Raw genomic sequence first — 22,211 nt, 5'->3', positions numbered from 1 at the left:
TTAGACTAAATGGTCTCTGAAGCCTTTTTTAATTCTAGAGGTGTCCTTTCTATGTTAGCCTCTATCCTACACTTCCTTGTATGTTCCTTTAGAATTATGTTTTTTAACATGATCTTTTAGTGAACTGATAGGAAAGGGAAATGCTTTCCTCAATGTTCTGTTCTCCAGGGGTGGCTACATGTAAGCTACATGACTACATATAAGTAAGAAGTCATCATAGTGTGGTGGAATGAGGAGATTCGAATTCTAAACTAACTTTTTACCCCTCTTAGCTACAGTTTCCTCATTTGTAAAACATGGTTTGACTATGTTCTTTAAGGTCTCTTCTTACATCCTGTGATTCAAAAATGTCAGAAGAAGGCTGAATCATTTTGATAACTTAAGTGACATCCTATGAAACTAGGAAGTTGACAAAAATTCATGAAGATTTTTAGAATAAATGTTTTCTGTTTCCACAATAGATGAGTTGATATCCTGAGTTGATAAGTCCTAATTCATTATAATGTATTCTTACTATATTTGAATAATTGAAATATTACTATAACAAATCAAATGTATATTTTCTGACATAGTTCCCTCCTCTTTATCCCTGATGCTTTCACTTCAAAAATTGATCATTAGAGATAGGGGAGGGTAATGAGAAAGGCAAGGGGAGATTATTTGAGTTTCTGAATTCTGGACCAAATTCAAAACTCAGCGACGATCACTGATCTTTGAGATTTGCTAAAGGGCAATAGCTTATCCCTCAGTTATATAGTGGACAATAACAGAATTAATTGCAATCTAGTTTCATTGAAGATTTCTTGTTTCTTCATCTTTCTTTAATTCTTAGAGAAGCAAAGACAGTTTCTTAGAGGAAGAGTGATAGTAATACCATTTCATGGAATCACAGAGTATCTAAATTGAAGGAGATTTTAGAGACCATTTTCAGCCCAAGTCAAATCAGAACACGAATTGCCCTCTTCCACCACATATCTGTCATTCAAGCTTTGTTTAAAGACTTTTAACGAGAGGCAATTGACTACCCCTAGAAGCCCATTTCATTTTCTGCCTGTCATTGTTGACAGATTAGTAAGAAATTTGGAATTTCATTGTTTAAAAAGTTCTATTTTAGTGACTTTATTTTAGTAAGAGAATTACCAGGAAGTTGGTATAGATACAGGTCACTATGTGTTTTCCTCTAAGATTAAAGTGGTTTGGGGATTCTTTGCCAATTCAAGGGAAGCTGAAGAGAGTAAGTATATGGGTAATAATGAGGACATATAAAGAGGGAGAAAATGAGAGGCAATTGAGGGCAAATATAGGATGAATGCTGATTCACACTTGCCTCTCACATTCATTACTTATAAGAATAGACAGTTTACTACTTGAATCCCTTTGCTGGCTCATACACTGGAAATTTATCTATTCTGAGAAGAACAAAGCACAATTCCAAGAGAGTTGGAAGCAGAGTAAATATTCTTTTGCAGAACAAAGTCCAAAGTGAAGGGAGGAATTTGCAAGGGATCAATGTTTCATAAATTGTTCTGCTCCACAAGTGAATATATAACAAAGCTGAGGACATGGTGATATGAAGATTGTATGCACATTGCAACTCTCCCCATGATTGTTTTCATAAATTGTGGGTGGTCATAAGAAATTAAATAGGAATTTCTGGGGAGAAATTTTGCAGAAGCACCAGATGACATGTGAAGGCCAGTAGATAATGCAGAAAATGTTTAGAAATTCAGAAATTCATAAAATAGATCTTTAATAATGTATTTCAGCATATTTTAAGGGATAATGGTATATATACATATATAAATATATGTGTATATGTACTGACTCACATGTATATGTGTATATTTATATATGTCCAAGTAAATCTGAAAATAATGCATAATTACTTTGAAATTACTAGTACTTTAAAATTCTTTAATATGTATCCATCTATTAAAATTTTGGTAATTTTTTCTAATGCGCCAACTTCTTAAACTAGTGAAGATGATTTGAATTCTGAATTATCTCTCATTAGTTGGGCCCAAAGTCTGGTCCTGGTTCAGAGATTGAATAATAGTAGCTCTTTGGCTAGAATAAATGATGACATTGTTGGGATTTGTGAGAGCTGAGAACACCTCACTGTCTTTGGCTAATACAGTGATGGCTTTTACATGTTCTCTAAAACTGAGAATTAAAATAGAAGCATGTTTGGGTCTCTGGGAAGGCCTTTATTGAAGGTTATGAAAGGCAAAATAGTGAAAGTTAAGATTCTCAAACCACAGTCTTTCTGTAAGCTTGGAATCTGGGGAATTGCTAAAACCCTAAAAAGGAATTATGGAACTCAAAATAAGATTTATATTTACTTTTTTTTGGTTCTACCCAGACATTTGTATCCTAATGGACTACCTGAAGAATATTCCTTTTTAACAACTTTTCGGATGACTGGAAACACTCTGAAAAAGAACTGGAGCATCTGGCAGATACAGAATTCCATGGGGAAAGAGCAAGTTGGCATGAAGATTAATGGCCAAACTCAATCCCTTGCATTTTCCTATAAAGGAGTGGATGGTAGTCTTCAAACTGCAGCTTTTTCAAATACTCCTATTTTGTTTGATTCCCAATGGCATAAAGTTATGATTGGTGTGGAAAGGACAAGTGTCACCCTCTTTATTGACTGCAAAAGGATTGAATCCTTACCCATAAAGCCAAGGGGCAAGATTGATGTGGATGGTTTTGCTGTTCTAGGAAAACTCATAGACAATCCTCAGGTTTCTGTTCCGGTGAGTACAAAAATTATATATTTGAGAATCTTAAAAAAATTAGTTTAACAAAAATATTCTCCAAATATTCTAGGCAAATATGTAGTTTTGTATGTGTTGCATTAGTTATTAATTTAGTTAATTAACAATTTTCTTTCAATTTTCATAAGCACAGCAATATTTTCTTACTTATTCATTTATTCTTTCTTTCATGTATGCATAAGTGCATGCATTCATTGACCAGGAAAGCATGGTGAAAAAAGTTTTGAACTAAAAGTCAGAAAAGTTGGGATTACATCTCTCATATATCCTGAGCAAATCTCTCAGATGTCTTTTACTCGTCTGCAAAATCGATGAATAAAATAAATGAAACTTTATCCAAGCATGGGTCTAATCTTTGATAATATGAATATGAATATAAAAAGCTTTTTGCTTCAGAAGTTTATAATCTAATGGAGTAGCAACACATAACAGGAAACAGTGGCCATGGGAGAGGGTTTTTGTCTTGAAAGTTCCAAAGATGGTGAGTTAAACAATGGATCAGACCATTAGAACATCCTTTCAAAAGTCTATGATAGTGATGATTTGATTGTGTTTGTCTTAAGAAGAGGTAGAAATATGGGGCAGATGGCAGGTAAAAAATATTAGAGAGAAAATGATGATGCAAAGTTCTAGGTTGCAGAGTTATGGGGCTTAGGTCCTCTCAAAAGATTGGATTGGTTGAATGCTAAAGTTTCTTATAGCTCTAACATCATCTAATTTTTATAAGTTTATTGAAAGCTTACCTTAGACATAACAAGATGATGTGGACCATTGACCTCCAACTTTAATTCTTTTTCTATTAAGTCTTCTCCAATTTCTGCTGCCCTCACAGAATGTCAACTTATCAAAATTCCAGAAACATTTTATAATTTGTACACATATAATACAAGGTAGCCAGGTGGTGCAGTGAATAGAGTGCCAGTCTTGGAACCAAGAAGACTTGAATTCAAATCCAAAAGAAAGTGAAGAAATAGAACTTGGTCAAGAAGGATCTACAATATGGTTGGGGAGATACTAAATGTATACTTTTTTAGAGACACTTTTACAAATGGATATTTACTTTAGTGGTTCTCAAACTTTTGTTCTCAGTATTTTTATGCCATTAAAATCATTGAGATATATCCAAAGAATATTAGTTTATGTGGGTTATATTTATAGATATTTACAATTAGAAATAAAAACAAAATTTGAATTTGTAGAACCTCTGAAAAGATTTTAGAGATCTGCAACATTTTCTACACCACACTTTAAGAATCATTGATTTACTAAACAACTTTTTACTAAACAAAAATAGAAAGAATCAAAGTTTGAATCGAATAGAAAGAATTAGAAGTTAGAGACACACTGGTCATTCCCCCACTTTGATTCCGTGGGAGATCAAGTTTCAATAAAATATTCTTCCAACCAAGTTCACTTCTGGATGTGGCATAGCTGGTGGATGAATTCCTCAACTTGCAGGACATGATATTGTGTCTCTGGCTCAATTCACTATTTAGTTAAATCAAGTAGATCTTGAATAGGGCAAATACTAGGTCTTTTAAAAAGAATCACTTCGCCATATGGGAAAGACTCAGGAAAACAATAATTAGAGACAATGTTTTAGAATCCTATAATTTCAGACCAGGCAGAAAAGATACAATACTTAAGATTTTGAAAAATTAGATCTTGCATGAATTGGGCAAATCAACAATTTGCTTATCCATAAGACCAGAATATCCTTTCCAACCATAAATCTAGACTATTAGGATTCAAAGGTAACAAAAGTATTTTTAAAAACAATATTTGACACAAAAGATCTATATTCATAAAATATACAAAATAATAATTACTAAATAGGTTCTACCCAGATGACCATGCAATGTCACCATTTTAATCCCTAATGAACTTAGACTTAACCAGCATCAATCTTTTTAGAAGATATTTAAGAATTCTTTTTAAAAACAGGAGTTTTTTTTTAAAGCTAGGATTTGCGAATTAATAAATTGATCATTTATGCCCATCTGCATTTGTATTTTAAGTGGAATGCCAAAATACAAAACTCATACTCCTGGAATCAATTGGTGTGATATAGAGATTCTTAAATGCCTTTTCTGAACCTCAAAAAAGAAAATAAGTTAGCTGGAGCTACAGTAATGGAACTGTTCAAATAGCTTTTTTTCCTAAAAAGAATTATGATGAGTGTGAAGGATAGTGTGAAATATCTATGTTCTGTGATGGACAGGAAGCAATTTGTAGCTGCCACATTTCTGCTCTGGCTTGTAGACACTTGAGAAAGCGTTTCTTCAACTAATGAATTATTACACCTCAAATAGAGAGGTTAGAAATCTGATGGCAGTCAGCCCTGTGGCACCTTGCTGTTCCTGCTGGCAAGAATCCCCGCCACAGGTTTTCCAGACTGGCTATTGTACAACAGAGTCAAATGCATGCTCTCACAGTCATAAAGTTCAATCTGTGCCATTGCACAGTATGTGATCTTTTGAGCCTGATGGATTTCAGTCAGTCAGTTAAGAAATATTTGTTGATAAGTTACTATATACTCAGTAAGTATTAGGCACTGTAAGAATACATAAGAATTTGAAAGATATAATCCCTACTCTCTGGCACTTAGCGTGTCTAGTATAGAGTATGTGCTTAATAAATGCTTATTGAATGAATGAATCAATCAAAGAATTTCCAAAGTAGATGGAGAGATAAGAGCAATGCATATAAAGCAATCAGGAAACAAAACAAGACATAATTTATTCAAAAATCAAGTTATTAATGTAACTTCATCAATAAGGAGTGAGGTAGGCCAACTAGAGGGTAGCTGTTGATGTTTAGTCCATGGGATAATGGGATACCTGAGTTATTATGGTGACAGTGGAGATGGAAAAGAAGCATAATATATGAGACTTTTTGGAGGAAATGTCAATAAGGCATGGAAGTTGACTGACTTTGGGAAATTAGTTAGATGGAAAAGTCATAAATGATGACAAGTTTTCATGTTTTGGTGTATGAAATAATGGTGGTGCTACTGAAGAAATGGGAAAATTGGAAGGGAGAACTGGTTTTTATTGGGAAATGATATGCTAGGTTTTAAAAATATTGAGTTTGAAGTGATGTTGACATTATTGAAAGGACATTATATATAATATATATATTTACCTATTACATAATATATATTATATGTAATGCATATTACATGCGATGAACTTTGCTTGATGTTGTGAGAAAGAAATAAATAAGAACTTCTGTCCTCACAGATCTTATACTCTCTTAGGGATGGTAAAATGTGTACTAATATTACATAGATAAGAAGTTGTTAATTATATAACAGAAGTAGAAGCAAAGTGTCACATGATGAAATAAGAAATAGTGACTCCATTGACGGGGAAATGAGAAGGAAACAAAACGTCTGAATTAAACCTTGAAGAATGGATTGGATTTCAGTGAGCAGAGATAGGCAGTAGGGTTGGATTATCCTCTATGGTTTTATTCTTGTGAAGTTGTTTTGGTCATTTCTAACTGTTCATGATCTCATTTGGCATTTTACTGACAGAGATAAGCAGTGGCTTGCCATCCCCATGTCCAGTTCTCCCTCCCCCTCCCTACCCCCTCCCCAAGTTAATTGGGGTTAAGTGACTTGCCCAGGGTCACACGGCTTGGAAGTATTAAGTGTCTGAGGTCAAATTTGAACTCAGGACCTCCTGATTTTAGGCTTAGTGCCCTATCCACTGTGCCACCTAGCTGCCCCCAGTTTGTTTTTACAGATAAGGAATTGAGGCACACAGGATTAAGTGACTTGCCAGGATCACACTGCTAATAAGTATCTGAAGTTATATTTGAATTCAGGTCTTTCTGATTCCAGGGCTGGCATTCTATCTGCCATGCTACCTTACTGTCCTACACTATATAGAAAATTCTAAAATGTTACTGGACTTTAGATAATTTGGTGTTCAGTAAAAGCAGCAGGAGAAATTGGAGATGACTTCATGGAAAAAGGAGAATTAGAACTGGAGATTGAAGGGGTTGGTAGTAGGGAAAGAAGTGAAGGACTCCAAGTAAGGGGAAAAACATGAGTGTGGAAAAGAAGTAGGAATAAGAATGGTGTGTCAGAGGATTGGCTTGAAAAACAGAGAGTATGTGTTAAAAAAATAAAAGGAAATTACATTAGGCGGAATAAAGCCATATTATAGAAAGCCTTAAAAACCAAGTTTAGACTTCAAGCTGGAAATAGAATAATATTGGGCATCTTTCCCTCCTTCCCTTCCTCTCTCTTTCTCTGTCTCTCTGTCTCTGTCTCTGTCTTTGACTGTTTCTCTCTCTTTCTTTTTCTCTCTTTCCCTCTCCCTCCGTTTCCCTCTTTCTCTCCCTCTCCCTCTCTACTACTACTTACAGAGGTTGTTTTTTGTCCTTTGTTCTTGAAGAGGACAATGACACAAGGGAAGTGATGCCATGACATGCAAGTGAATTGGATTTAAATGAAGGAGGACCTTAGAAGTCAGAATCCAGCTCTCCTCCCATTTGTAGATGATAAAACTGAAGCATAGAGATATTATTAGCTGGAACTCATAACTATAAGTGTCTTATGTGAGAATTTAATCCAGGTCCTCCTGACTCTAAATCTAGTTCTATGCTGCTTCTCAAATAATTTGACTTTTGCATCATATTTGTGTCACAGTTAGTGAAATTGTCTTTCTTTAGAAATAAGGAAACAGAGACTGAGAGAGCTTCGTGATTTGTTTAGTATTGCACAACTTGTAAGTGTAGAGCCAGAATCTGTATCTAAATTGTAAATAAAATAAGAAGTGCACAATATAGAAAGGATAGTGAGACTGTGGAGTGGAAAAGATCAGTGGGAGGGCAATACAATGGTTGCATCTTGAAATGACATGAAGCCTGAGCTTTGATGACAATAATGGAAATAACGAAGGATTGGATATGAGAAATTTTTTGGTGAAAAAATCAATGATGTAGAAATTGATTGGATAAGAAAAATAATTTAGAGGGATGTTATCAATGACTTCAAGTTTTTACATTTCTGTATCTGAGACAATGATTTTCCACTGACAAAATAGGGAAGTTGGTTTCATGGGGAAATGAAAATCAGCTTAGAGTTGGTTTTAGAGATATTGAGCTTGAAGTAGCATTGAAATAACCAAATAGAATCATCTAAGATGTTGTTAGAAAAATAAGAGGAAATTTTAGGAGAAAAAATAGATTGGAATTATATATTTGAGAGGCATTGGCAGAGAGGTAGTAGTTGAAAATGGATGTGTTGTCCAAGGAAGGAAGTGTTAGAAAAAAAGAACAAAAGACCACATGTTAAGCCTTTGGAAATTCTCATAATTAAGTGAGTAAGAGGAGAAAAAGATGCCAGCAAAAATATCAGAGAAATAACACTGAAGAGAACCAGAAAAATATAATGAAGGGAATAGAGAGTTTCAATGATCCGTTATTTGACAGTTTCAAATGCATGAGAGATATCCAGAAGAATGAGTAAAGAGAAAAAATTATTGGATTTAATAACAAAGAGGTCATTGGTGATTTTCAAGAAAGTAGTTTCAGTAGAATGTTAGCTCTGCACACAGGGCTTAATAAAAGTTCAATCCCATTCAAGAAAAGTTTGTAAAGGATTTGCTTTCTTCTCCACACTGTTAGGTCCCAGAGAAATAAAATTAAATAAAATAAAAGCCAAAGAGCACATACCCTTAATGAATTTTTATTTCATGTTTGTTCAGTGAACAAATAGCACGCTATTGCTGGGGATTAAGGAGAGGACAGAAATGGAGACAGCAGGCAAAATTCTCATTATTCCTTATCAACATCTCTCAGATCCATTTTGTCCTGTCCAATTACATTGACATCATCAGACTTTAGCCTTTTGATACTTCTTCCCTGAATTATTGAAGCAGCTTTCTAATTGTTCTCCCTGCTTATAGTCTTTTTTCCAATATATTCTCTTAAATGTTAAAAATTTATTTTTTGGAGACCTCAATCTGTGATTTTATTGGCATAGGGAACTACTGGTGAAGAAATTCCTTTTCTCAATCCAGATTGATACCTTCTCTGCAAAATAAGAGCACAAAGAAGTTAAATTAAGTGACTTACTCAGGGTCTCATAATCGTGTGTATGTGTGTGTGTGTGTGTGTGTGTGTGTGTGTGTGTGTGTGTGTGTTGTATATATACACATTTATTTATATCTGTATCTCAGAAACAAGATTTGAACCAGGGCCTTTCTAATACTTTCTGATACTAAGACCAGTGTTATATCCACTGTGTAACACTAGCTTTCCTCTAAACAACAACAAAAACTCCTTTTAAAACTTTTTTTTTACATGGATACCTTTTATTTCTTCCAATTACATGTAAATTTAAACATTCATTTTCATTAAATTTTAATGGTTTTTTTTATTTTCTTTTTGTTAAAAACAATTTTGAGTTCCAAATTTTCTCTTTCTCTCATTACCCCTTTCAAAGATGATAAGCAATTTGATATAGGTGCAATTATATAAAACATTTCCATAATAATTACAAAAAGGAGAAGCAGACTTAAAAAAAATGGAAAAAAATAAAGTGAAAATACTATGCTTCAGTTTGCATTCAGATTCCATCATTTCTTTTTCTTGATGTGGATAGCATTTTCTATTTTGAATCCTGTAGAATTGTCTTGGCTCATTGTGTTGCTGAGAAGAACTAAGTAGTTCACAGTTGATTATTGCACAATGTTGCTGATAACAGCTCTCCTAGTTCTGCTTATTCATTCATGTAACTTTCAATTATCTCTCTTCATACCCCTACCCCTTGAAAACCTCTTTCTTATAAAACATAGAGCTGAAGAAAATAAAGCAACATATTGACAGCATCTGACAAAGTATATCTTATTTTTTGCATCTATTGTTTATTATTTCTCTTTTGAGAGGAATGAAGTATGCACCATGAATCCTTTTAAGTTACAATTAGTCGAAGCATCTTTAGTCCATTCTTCACACAAGTAATAAATAACCTTTCTAATACATAGCTTTGATCATGTTATTTTCCTTTTCAAAAACTGTCAGTGCTTTCTTTTTGCTTTTAGGATCAGATGCAAATTTCTTAGCCTGACATTTAAGCTTCTTCACAATTTAATCTACCTTTCCTGCCTTAGTTCATCCATTTTCTCTTTATACATTCGGTGTTCCATCCAAATTAGACTAGTAGTTATTACATTACTTATCTATTTAACAAAATAATCTCCATGTCTGGAACATTCTTTCTATGAATCCTTCCCTGAGGAACCTGTAATATCTCTTATTGATAGATTCAGTGAGGATTATTGGACTAAAGACTTTGAATATAAATACAAGCAGAAAGACATTTCCTGCCCTCAAGGAACTTACATAATAATGGAGGAAAGACAATATATAAAAGGAAATTAAAAAGTGAGATAGGAACTCTGGAGAGGAGGTAGAAAGGCTGGGTCAGGGAGAGAAAGGAAGAGAAAGTTGAGAGAATCAAGAGTAGAAAGAAATGAAGACATTGTTTCCCTAGCCATTTTTCTTTTTAACTGGAAGTTTGGGAAAGAGCTAGGCAATCACAAGAAGGAGCCACAGGTGTGGATTAAAGGTCTAGACTAAGAAATCTAGAAGTAGAGTGAACTCAGAGTGAGAAAGTTTCTGTGGCCTGGTAAAGAAAGTCCTGAAAAAAAGTAGTTCTTGGAGAGGAATGAATGATACAATGCTTTAAAATTCAAGCAGCTTTTCCCTTGATCTTGTCTTCCTTCAAGGAAGAAAGGGTGCTACCTCCTCTGTGAATTTTTTTTCTGAATTGCCAGATCATGGTCCAACCTTCCACTAGATTAGTTGGTTTCTGAGTCTTTCCAGATCTAAATCTATGATCTTATGATCCTCAGATTTCTTATAGTATTTATCTCCTTTTCCTTTTTCACTGTCTTCCTTGTATCCTGGTTATGTGTGTTAGTTTTCCTCATCCTACTAAATTATAAAACTCATAAGGAGAGGAACTATATATTTTTTCATTTTTGTGTATTCTATGCCTTGTACTATGTATTTATTTATACTTTGTGTACTTTATGTACTTGTACTTAAATGTTGATTAAATGGATTTTAACTAGATTATTCTGACAACAAAAGCCACAGAAAGGCAGGTGGTAGAGGTAAGATCAAGTGAAAAAAATTTTTAGAGAGGGAAGGGCTATATTACATCTGAATAAGTATAGGAAAGAACCAATGTATAGTTGCTAAGGATAGGGAAAGGAGAAATAAAATGAGATTGTTAGTGTTGGAGCTTGGGTGTTCAGAAGGAATAGGATCATATGATCAGGTTAGAGGGTTAATTTTAGAGATGAATAAGAGTATTTTCTTATCTAAAACAATAAGAATCTAAGAAGGCTGGTTCAGAAACAGGTATTTTTTTGAGGTTGGAATGAAAGTAAAACTGGAAGCTCATAGCACATAACTGTTTTAGTGCAGTAGATTCTAAGGTCATCTGGGGATGATGGGGTTCAATTTAGGGACTTGAAGGAAGAAGAAAATGTCTAGAAGAGTCACTGTGGAAAGTGAGTTAGGGAATGCATAAAAGATGACAAAAAGGATTTAAGGGTCTGGATAAAGTTGTTTAGCATACATTTTTAGCACAGTAAATTCCTTTATTATTATTGTTATGTGACCTCGTGACCTAGTGGGGTAAAGAAAGACCAAAAGTCAGAAATAATTTCTGGAGAGGAATGAAGGATATACTGCTTTAAAATTCAAACAATTTTCTCCCTGGCTTTGTCTTCCTCTAAGGAAGAGTGGGTGCTACTTCCTCTGAAATTTTTCCCTTATTAATTCAAAACTTTTTTGGGGGGGCTTATATATAATACATAATGCTAAATTGGTTTTATAGGTAGATGGATTTGTAATTTTGAAATGAATTGGGGAAAAATAGAACCTTTTCTAAATCACATAATGGAAAATGAATATTTTTCAAATATCTGTAAGAAAACATCTTCCTTTCCATGCACAGACAGGTAGACATGTATGTAAAATTATACATATACAAAATTTCATTTTAGCATACATTAAAATATTAATCATACTAATTATGTTTTAATGATGCTTTCCTACCAATTTCCTAAAAGTAAATCTGTTTTCAAAAGGAAGGTAATAGGTTTGTTTTGTAAATTTTGATGTGGGTTTTGCTGCTGGGAATATAGAAATATGTAGACATATGACAATTTAAAATTAAGTGAACTAATGCAATACAAATATAAAAATATTTTTGCATAGTTATTGCTTTTGGCAACTACATACTGACCAATATCTAACTAGCATAGTGGATAGTAATAAAATAAAACCAGGAGAACAATAATTTCTGACATTTTGATTCTACCATTCAATGAGAATATGTTGACATAACTAAATACTAAATTTATTTTGCTCCAGGGTTCTTACAAACTAAGTTCTTTAAAATTACTCACTAAGCTTTTATCCTTTTTGATGGAGCAGTATTATATAGTGGCTTTAGCCTTTCCCTTCTCTTCCCTTCCTTTCTCTTCCCTTCCTTTCCCTTTCTTTCCCTTTCCTTCCTTTTCCTTCCTTCCTTTTCCTTCCTTCCTTTCCCTTCTCTCCCTTTCCCTTCCCTTCTCTCCCTTTCCCTTCCCTTCTTTTCCTTTTCCTTCCTTTGTTCCTTCCTTTGTTCATTCTTTCGTTCCTTTGTTCCTTCCTTCCTTCTTCCTTCCTTCCTTCCTTCCTTCCTCCTTCCTTCCTTCCTTCCTTCCTTCCTCCTCCTCCTCTCCTCCTCCTCCTCCTCCTTTTCCTCCTCCTCCTCCTCTTCTTCCTCCTCCTCCTCTTCTTCTTTTTTCTTCTCTTTTTTGAAAAAAGGAATTCTATCTCTAAAATCTTATGTAGCTCTGCTCTAAGCCTTTAATCTTATGAATCTTTCTGGGCTTCAGTTTTTTCATTTGTGAAACTGAGAGGTTGGATTAGTTGTCCTTCTAAGATCTGTTCTAGCTCTAACTCTGTGAACCTATGATCTTGGACAGGTTTTGTATTCAGTGATTTTTATTTTCCATATCAATAAAATACATATTTAGCTGACATACCTACCTGTCTTACAGGATTGTTGTGAGAATCAAATGAAACCATGTATGTGAAGATGCTTTGTGTTTATAAATTACATTGCAAAGATTAATATAATTATATACTTTGGAAATTAGAATTTGAGGATATTGCTTCAATCCAGCTGAAGTTGAAAGTGATTAACTATTTTTTAAAATGACTGCTTGTTAGCTTGAATTTATTTCAAGATGAAATGACGTCTTTTGTACCATTCTTATTAATGGAGAGAAGGTTAATGATTACTGATTTCCAAATATTCTGAGATCCCTATAAGATATGAGTCATAATTCCCAATCCACTCATTCTCATACTTGGAGACAATGAATATTCAATATTTCTAGGTTAGAAAATTTAAATTAAAATGAAGAAAAACATTAGGATAAGAATAACAGAGAACATCATTTTTAAAATTTGTTGCATGGAATTTGCTTCTCTGACACATGACAGTAATTCAATATATTCTGAAAGAGGTGCAACTGTGCTTTTTCTTCAGTAACATAAATCAAAAGCAAAGCTTCTGTTCTAACGGTGTCTTCAGCTGTCAAAAATGAGCCCTGATAACAGCATCATAAAAAATGCAATAGAAAACAACACTTGATGGATTCCTAATGCTAAAAGACTCATTTATATTATTCTAGTCCATGATTTTCCCTTGCCTATCTTTTGTCCTTTTTTCCTTTTCTTCTTTTCTTAAATTGGAAAAGGAAACCAATTTCAAGAGGTTTTTCATAAACCTTTCAATATATTTGCTCATATATATTTTGTTCATATGGTATAGAGCCCCAATGCTGCTTCATCATTCATAGTTATTTAGGGGCCTCAGAACACTTCATATTTTCTTTCAATGTGTTGCTGTAATACATTGCTTACTTTGATTTTTAAAGAAATAAATCCCATATTTCCTATTCTCCTTTGTGTACATATTTTATGATGGCACCATTTATCCTGCTGGAAAAAAACAACTTGAATTCTTGGCAGCACCTCATAAAAACATGTTATTTTAACGACAGATTCTTTATTGTGAATTGTCACTGTGATTGTTGAGGTAAGTTATTGGGTACAATTCTATTAGAAAACAAAGTTCTCCTCTCTGCTTTTTCAAGGATCTATACTGTGGATTTGGTGCATGTTTGATGAGGACAAAAGTTCCTTAAGAACATATGACTCACAGACTATTCTTTTATTCCCCTAAGTATGATCTAAGCAAACCTGACTGGGTAGACAAATAATGTTGCTATTGTTCACTCATATCAGTCATGTACAACTCTGTGATCCTATCTGGAGTTTTCTTGGCAGAGATACTGGGGTGCTTTGTTTATTTCCTTCTCTGGGACTCTCATTTTACCAAAGTGGAAACTGAGGCAAACAACTTAAATGACCACTGAGAATCACACAGCTAGTAAATATCTAAAGCCCCACAAAGATGAGTCTTCCTGACTCGAGACCAGTCATTCTGATCACTGTGTCACCAACCATCCTGAGATAAATATAATATATTTAAGATGTATTCCAAAAACAGGGCTCTTCAGTTACATTTGCTAGACTTATCTGTAAGAGTACATGCTTGTTTTAGAATTTATTTTTTACCATATAACAAGGGGTGGATACATTGTTGAAAGGAGAAAATAGCTACCTTTTAAAACTTTATTTTGGTTTTTTCTTGGTCTGGAACTGTGATTTCATTAATATAGATGATTCCCCAGTGTGGAAAATCTCTTCAGTGGGACAGATCAGCTACCTCTCTATTATAATTATGGTCTTGGTACTGAGAGTTATTATTTGCTTGTATGTCAGAGAAACAGGATCCAGTCTTCCTGATTCCAAGAATGACAATTTTCTATCCTCAGCTATATGTGATATTGATATGATAGCAAACAATTAAATTAATTTCTCAAGCATATGGAGAATGAGCATATGAATATGGGAAAATCAGTTTCAAGATTATGATTAGAATAGTCTCTCATAGGTAGTACAATGAATGGAGTTCTAATCCTGGACTTGGGAAGATCTGAGTATAAATTTGATCTGAGGCATTTCCTTGCCTTATGACTCTGGATAAATCAATTAATCTCTACTTGCCTCAGTTTCTGTAAATAGGGTGCTAATAATAGCACCTACATTGTAAGGCTGTTGTGAGGGTGAAATGAAATAATTTTTGCACAGTGCTTAACCCAATGCCCAGAACATAGTTGAGGGGCTTTATAAATGGTTGTTGTAGTAGTTGTTAAAGCATTTTCAGTCACATCTGACTCTCTGTGACCCCTTTTGGAGTTTTCTTGGTAAAGATATTAGAGTAGTTTACTATTTCCTTTTCCAGTTAATTTTAAGATAAAAAAATTAAAGCAAATAAGGTTAAGTGACTTGCCCAGTCACACAGCTAGTATCTTGTTTTCAAAGTTGAATCAAAAACAAATTACATCATTGTTTAGTTTTATGTTCACTGTTTCATCATTCATGGTTCCTTGAGAACATATGATGTTCCTAGAGCATCACTTTAGAAAGTTCTTTCCTTGTAACCTGCTCTATGAGTACGACACCTCACTAATTTGCGTCTTTCTGTCCCATATATAAATGTTAGCTATTTTTATTTAGCACTGTATGAGATCATTTGGTATTGTTTAAGAGGTAGCATTATGTGGTAGATAAAAGACAATATCAGATCCCAGAAGACTTCAGCTAAAATTTTCCTTTTGGTACTTACTGTCTGTGCCCCTCTAGGTGAGTTTCTTGGCACTCTAGGCAGTTCTCTGAAGCTGTAAGTTACAGAGAAGGATCAAATCTACACCGGTACAGGAAGTTTTTCCATTTAAGAATTCTCTGTACCAGTGAGATAATGGATCCTACTCTAATTCCTATAATGCCATATGAGAAACACTGGTGTGGTCATTATTTATTGTTTTAGTTATTTATGATATATATTTTATAATATATATTTCTAATATAATATATTTATTATTATATATTATTGATTAATATTAGTTTGGCCAAGTAAAATAGCATGCTCCTAAATGATTATTTCTAAGGACAGCCATGTGGTCTGGATAGACTTGCTGTTCATCTACTGGATGGAATGCTGTACCTGGAATTTGAAAGGCCTGAGTTCAAATATGGCCTTAGACACTAACTGTGTGATCTTTGACAAGTCACTTCTTCCTATTGATCTCAGTTTCTTCATCTGTAAAATAAGACAAGAAAAACTCCAAATTTGTTTTTGCCAGGAAAACTCCAAATGGGGTCATGAAGAGTTGGACATGACTGAATCGACTTGAACAAGAAAAGTCTTCTACTTGGGATTTTGAAATTGATACCAAAAACATGGCCGTAGTGTCCATAGACTTTTATATGATCCACATGGAGGAGATTGCTTGTGACATTTCTAGATAATGTGATTGGATTTTTTTCTTCCCCAAAGGCACGCTGAGAGAATTCTTCTGAGGTCTGAATTGTGTATTATAGGACAATATTCTCTTCTATTGTCCACTAGAGGGCAATAAAATTAGTGAGGTATTATCCTCATAAAGTAGATTACATGGAAAGAACTTTCTTAAGCGATGTTATACATTAGTCTGAATACAAAACTAAACATTAGTTTAACTTGTTTTTGATGCAACTTTGACAGAAAATAGTTTTTTTTTAAATTGACCCATGACTTACCCAAACTGGTGAAAAATTAAAAAGTTGATGTTTATTATTTTTCTATTTTCATGGAACATAAATGGATTTAAAGGGAATTTTACAGAGACATACAAACTTACTTTCCCCTCTCTTTTATTATTTGTCTTTGTTTGCTTAACATAGTTGGATACTAATAGAGTTTTAGGCAGAGTTATGGAATCTAGGTGAAGCAGTAGATATTGTACTGAGGTCAGAAGGATCTGAATTCAAGTCTGTCCTTCATTATTCTGAGAAGAGATCTTACCAGACTGCCAAAAGGGTCCAAGATATTAAAAAAAAGGTTAAGAATTCTACTTTACTAGAGGGATCTGCCATGTACTTAGAAGTCAGGATAGCGTGTTAGGAGAGCAAAGGAGACACACACATGCACACACACACACACACACACACACACACACACACACACAGTGTTCTAAGAGACTTTGAGGAGGTAAAAGCACAAAGACCACAAAAAAGGTGATCCTGAGTTGACCTCTGGTGAAAAGAGACTTTGAAAAAAGGAGATGAGAAAAGAATTCCTTCTGGTCTTATTCAGATTTCCATGAATGAATATGTGGAGGCCTTTAGACTATGGGGATGTCTGGAGCATACTGTGTAAAGGAAGGAAGGAATCAAGTAGAATGTCTGGCACCTAGTAGGCACTTAATAGATGACATTGATTGACAACAATCCTGGGGGATAGAAGCCATATTTTTCTTCATTTTACAAAAAAGGAAACTGAGGGAAAAAGATTTTTTGTTTGTTATTGTAATGATTTGTCCAGGGTCACACAACTGGTGAGTATGTGAAACTGGGTTTCAACTCAGACTTTCTTGACTCCAAGCCTAGACCTTTAGCCTCTGAAAGGGAAAATAGCATGAATTAAGGTTGTAAAGATAGTTTGCAGTTATATTGGATGATCTTAAACAAGGCACTTTTTACATGTACTTCTTATAACTGACTAATCAAGTAGTTTGATGGCATAGTTATATAAATGTCTTATCTTTCTTAGATTGTAAGTTCCTAGGGCGCAGATACTGTAGCAAACGGTTCTTGTATTCCCTCAGTACCTAGCACAGTTCTGTTCCTGAATGTAGGCATTCAATGAATAATAGCTTTTGCATGAATGAGTGAACAAATGAATGACTAAAACTCAGTCTCCTTATTCTTAGTTCAATGAGCTTCTGCCATATTTTCTCATGATAGGGATATGATTCTGATAGCTTTGTTCAGTTCCATGGTCATGAACTGAACTTATATCTCTGGCCTGGAAATTATTGCTTATGAGGTTCATGTCAAACTAGAGGAGGTATATATAATGATAGAGAGATATCCAGAGTCACATAGCCAATATGTATCAGACATAGGAATTAATTCAGGTCAGTATATCTTGACTCAAAGGCCAACTCACTGTCTACTATACAATGCTACCTCTCAATATAAAGATGTTATAACTAGCTTGTTTTGGAAGTATTTAATGAAAAAGATTCTTTCCTGTCAGTCTTTTTTAATAACATGGAAAATGAGATCCATACTACATACCTCTGAAAGGTAGGTATATATAAAATTCTTAATATTCTTAGTTGGTATTTATATTAATATACAGATAAGTGCATAAATCCTCAGTTCAAAGTCTATTTGAAAGACCTGACCTATATTCATAGGTAGATTTGTGTATGATTCTCTATTAAACTCTACCACACAGTAGTATTTTGAATATTAAAATAGATGTTGTCCTTTGCCCAGAGAGCATTACAAACTTGGAGAAAAACCATGTTCAGTAATAGTTTTGCCATTTGCAAGAAATTGTTCTTAAGAAAAGCCCAAACAGAAAGGATGGAGGTTTCTTGATTAATCATATAATTAAAGCTTCTAAGGTGATTATAATGCAAATAGGTTTTTAAAAAGAGAAATATTATATTTATCTGAAGATGTGAGTTATCTGTATGCAAATTACTTTAATGAAGTATAAATAGCCTCTTTTATTGTCCTATGACTTCTTTACTCAGGGAATAAAGGATAGAGACTCAACCTGTGATTTCATTGGTTTAGGGAATTATTTGGACTCTCTTTACCAATGCAGGTGACACCTTCTTTTCAACTTATAACAGAGCTTCTTAACCTTTTTTGGTATCATGTACCCTTTGGCAGACTTGTGATATGAATCCCCTTCTGAGAATAATATTTGTAGTCTGAATTCATAAGGAGGAAATGCTAAATTTCAGTTTGAAGTTGGAGGGAAAGAAAAAAGATGTAATTTTTCCCTCCTTCATGTTCATAGACATTCCTGCCTACCCTGATATCTGTCAATAGACACCTTAGGGGACTAAGGACTCTAGGTTAAGAATCCCTGACTCATTTAATAAATTGCTTTCAGGGTTATGAAATTAAGAAACTTGTGCAGCTCATACAGCTAATATATGTACAAGGTAAGACTAGAACTCACTGAAATGCCTTTCTGGATTCCAGATCACCAATACATACAGTAAGCCATACTATCTTTTCATAGGACTCATTTTAATCTCTTGACTTTAATTATGGAGGCAGTGTGGTTTAATGGATAGACTGCTTGATTTGGAATGATGCAAACAGAAGTTCAGATCCCTTTTCTGACACTTATTAACTGTGTAGCCAGGGTTAATTAGTAACCCTCTCTGAGCCTCAGACTTCTTAAGACATCTACAGAGTCACAGGAAGATTGAGGTCTTGCTCAGTAGAAAACTCTCTCTGCAAATGAGCAAGAGTGAAGGACCTTGGACATTCTGTTCCTTGATTTTTGTCTGCCCATATAACTTGACATCCAGTCATATAATCGAGACTATCTTCCCAGATGTAATAAGACAGTAATTTAACCCCTCTCTAGATCTAGAAGGTCTAATAATATCGATTTTTAGAGGAGGAAATATTGTCCTTGAATGGAAGAAAAAGGCCTAATGTGTCTGGATTTATGATCTGGTGGTTTGCCAGAAGGCTTTCAAGTACCAATAGAATTTATTTACTCAGTAACACCAATTTATCTGGTTTGAAGTGCCTATGAAGAAATCTCCTCACAAAAAATACAGTTGAGGATGATAATACCTTTTTATAGTTTTTTTTCTGGTGACTCTCAAATCTTTCCCCTCTCCCCTTCTTTACTGCTTTAGTGCTTTTCTAAATCATATCTCAACATTCTTCCCATTATTATGCTCATTCCCTACTTTCAACTTCTTTCCTCCACAATTCAATTCAACAAACATGTGCAAAACAATGTGTTAGGTGATGGAAATATGCGCTGACAAAAACTAAAACATAGCAGCCCCTGCCTTCGAGAAACTTCCTCTTGGGGATGGGAGGAAATGGGGCAATAGATATAGAAACAATAAATAAATGCAAAATCTATACAAAGTGATAAAAAATAATTTCAGGGGTAAGAGCAAATTAACAACTTGATATGGCTGTGTTAGAGGGAGAGGATGTGGTGTGGCTGTTCAGCAGTGTCTGACTCTTCATGATCCTCCATCCATGGGGTTTTCTTGGCAAAAATACTGGAATGATTTACTATTTCCTTTTCCAGTGGACTGAAGTAAACAGAAGTTAACTGACTTCCCTAGGGTCACACTACTAGTAAGTATCTGAGATTAGATTTGAACTCAAGTTTTCCTGACTCTAGGTCTGGAACTCCATCTATTGAGCCATCTAATTGCATCTATCTTTTGTATTACTAGTTCCCAATTTTTTGGGAAAAAAAAAGCTTTTGCCAGCTGGATGAGAGTAAGCTTTGTTTAAATCTTCTTTTTATTCTTTTCCTAACTCCACACCTCACATCTCACTGGCCCTTGCTGTTCCCTTCTTTTTACTCTCTTAGATTCTAAGGGTTCATCATTCCAGTATGAATAATGCTTCTCCAACTTCTTGGTACCTAGATTCCTTATGCTCTATTCACCTTTTTAAATGCCACATGCCTCTAGGCAATTCACTAAATATATGAGTCAAAGGTTCTTAAACTAGGGTCCTAGTTCTGCTTTTACAACATACCAAGTTGCTACCTTTCTGTCATTGCTGTTTGTGACCATTTTCTATCTTCATGATAAGAGCATCCACTAGGTACAGGTGTTCTTTCCTGTTCTATTTGAAGGGAGCAGGACTGGGCTATAACTGTGCCCCTTTGGCAAATCAACTAGTCATTAGGGTACCCAGAATTTGGGGTTCCTGGACAGAGATGTTTTATTTACATGTATGAAAAGGGTAAATTCTTTCATTCAAGGAAAAGTACATGATTTATACCAGAGATGTCAAACTTGTCTCTATGAGATCACAACCAGATTGTAATAAAACATATATAATATTAATATATATTCTTTTAGGACAACATGAGGCCCGCAGGGATCCTTGTATATGACCTCCATTTCTATTTGAATTGGACACTATTGCTCTATACTATCCAATTTGCCCAGGTCATGTTAGCTTATAATCACCCAAATAGCTTTTGTGCTACTTCACATAATGAACTCTCCATTATATTATTTGATCCTTATTTAATGATACTTACTATGTCTTTACTTCACATTTCATTAATTTCATTATAGAATTTCTTCTCTGTATACTTCTTCTCCCAATGGGATCATGCCCCCTCAGTAATAATTACTGTAGTAAATCAGTTCATCACATGGTGACTGACCTTCAGTTGTTGATTCTCAATGAATTTACAGTTATCCCTTCCATGTTGAGGGGTTTAAAAAGTGTGGTATTTCCATGATCTGGAAAACCTATGTAAAAAATTTGAGCCCTCTTTTTGCATCACAGCAGTCTAAATTATTATGATATATGACAAAACATTAATATTATGCAATACTATAAATATATTTCATGCATTTCTAAACTTTGTCTATATTGTCATCTGTGATTCCAGCAAAACTTCCCTGAAAATTACTCTTTATTTTCTTATGCTGACCTGAGATTTATGAAAAGGTGATGGGGGATTATGTACTTCCTCTTCCAATGAAGATCATGTTCCTTCAATAATAAATAACAATATTTAATAATAATTACTGTGGTTACCCAGTTCATCACATGGTGACTGACCTTCAGTTGCTGATTCCCAATAAATTTAGAGTTATCCCTTCCATGTTTTTTAATTAAAGCTGTTTATTTACAAAACATATGCATGGGTAATTTTTCAACATTGATCTTTGCAAAGCTTTCTATTCCAAATTATCCCCTTCTTCCCCCACCCCCTCCCCTAGATGCCAGGCAGTCCAATACATGTTAAATATGTTAAAATATATGTTAAATCCAATATATGTATACATATTTATACAGTTATCTTGCTGCACAAGAAAAATTGGATCAAGAAGGAAGAAAAATAACTGAGAAAGAAAACAAAATTCATGCAAACAACAACAGAAAGAGTGAGAATGCTATGTTGTGTTCCACACTAAGTTCCCATGGTCCTCTCTCTCTGTGTAGATGGCTCTCTTCATCATTGAACAATTGGGACTTATCCCTCCCATGTTGAGGGGTTTAAGGAGTGATGGGAAAGTCATGATATGGAAGGATTAATTGTACTTGAACTGGTCTTCACAGTCTATTGCTAGGTCTGTAGTCTTTTCGCATAGGTAGGACCTGCCAAAGATGTTTTGTGCAAGTGTAGTCTTTGAGAACTCAGGATTGCCTCTGTATGACAGTAAGCATTATAATCACTTAACAAGTTTTTATCAA

The 22,211-nt window shown here is 34.3% G+C and overlaps 1 protein-coding gene across 1 annotated transcript in view; it reads left to right on the top strand.

The window, feature by feature from the left end:
• The window catches only part of COL9A1 (collagen type IX alpha 1 chain), a 126,357-nt gene that overhangs the window by 9,493 nt on the left and 94,653 nt on the right, over window positions 1-22,211 (top strand). Inside the window, exon 5 of the mRNA XM_051996710.1 lies at window positions 2,363-2,759. Coding sequence (XP_051852670.1) covers window positions 2,363-2,759 — 397 coding nt within the window. The remainder of the gene's footprint in view (window positions 1-2,362; window positions 2,760-22,211) is intronic.

The sequence above is a fragment of the Antechinus flavipes genome, chromosome 4 (assembly GCF_016432865.1).
Source record: "Antechinus flavipes isolate AdamAnt ecotype Samford, QLD, Australia chromosome 4, AdamAnt_v2, whole genome shotgun sequence".
Taxonomy (NCBI): Eukaryota; Metazoa; Chordata; class Mammalia; order Dasyuromorphia; family Dasyuridae; genus Antechinus; species Antechinus flavipes.
The sequence above is the reverse complement of the archived record's forward strand: the minus strand, read 5'-3'. Positions and strand labels throughout refer to the sequence as shown.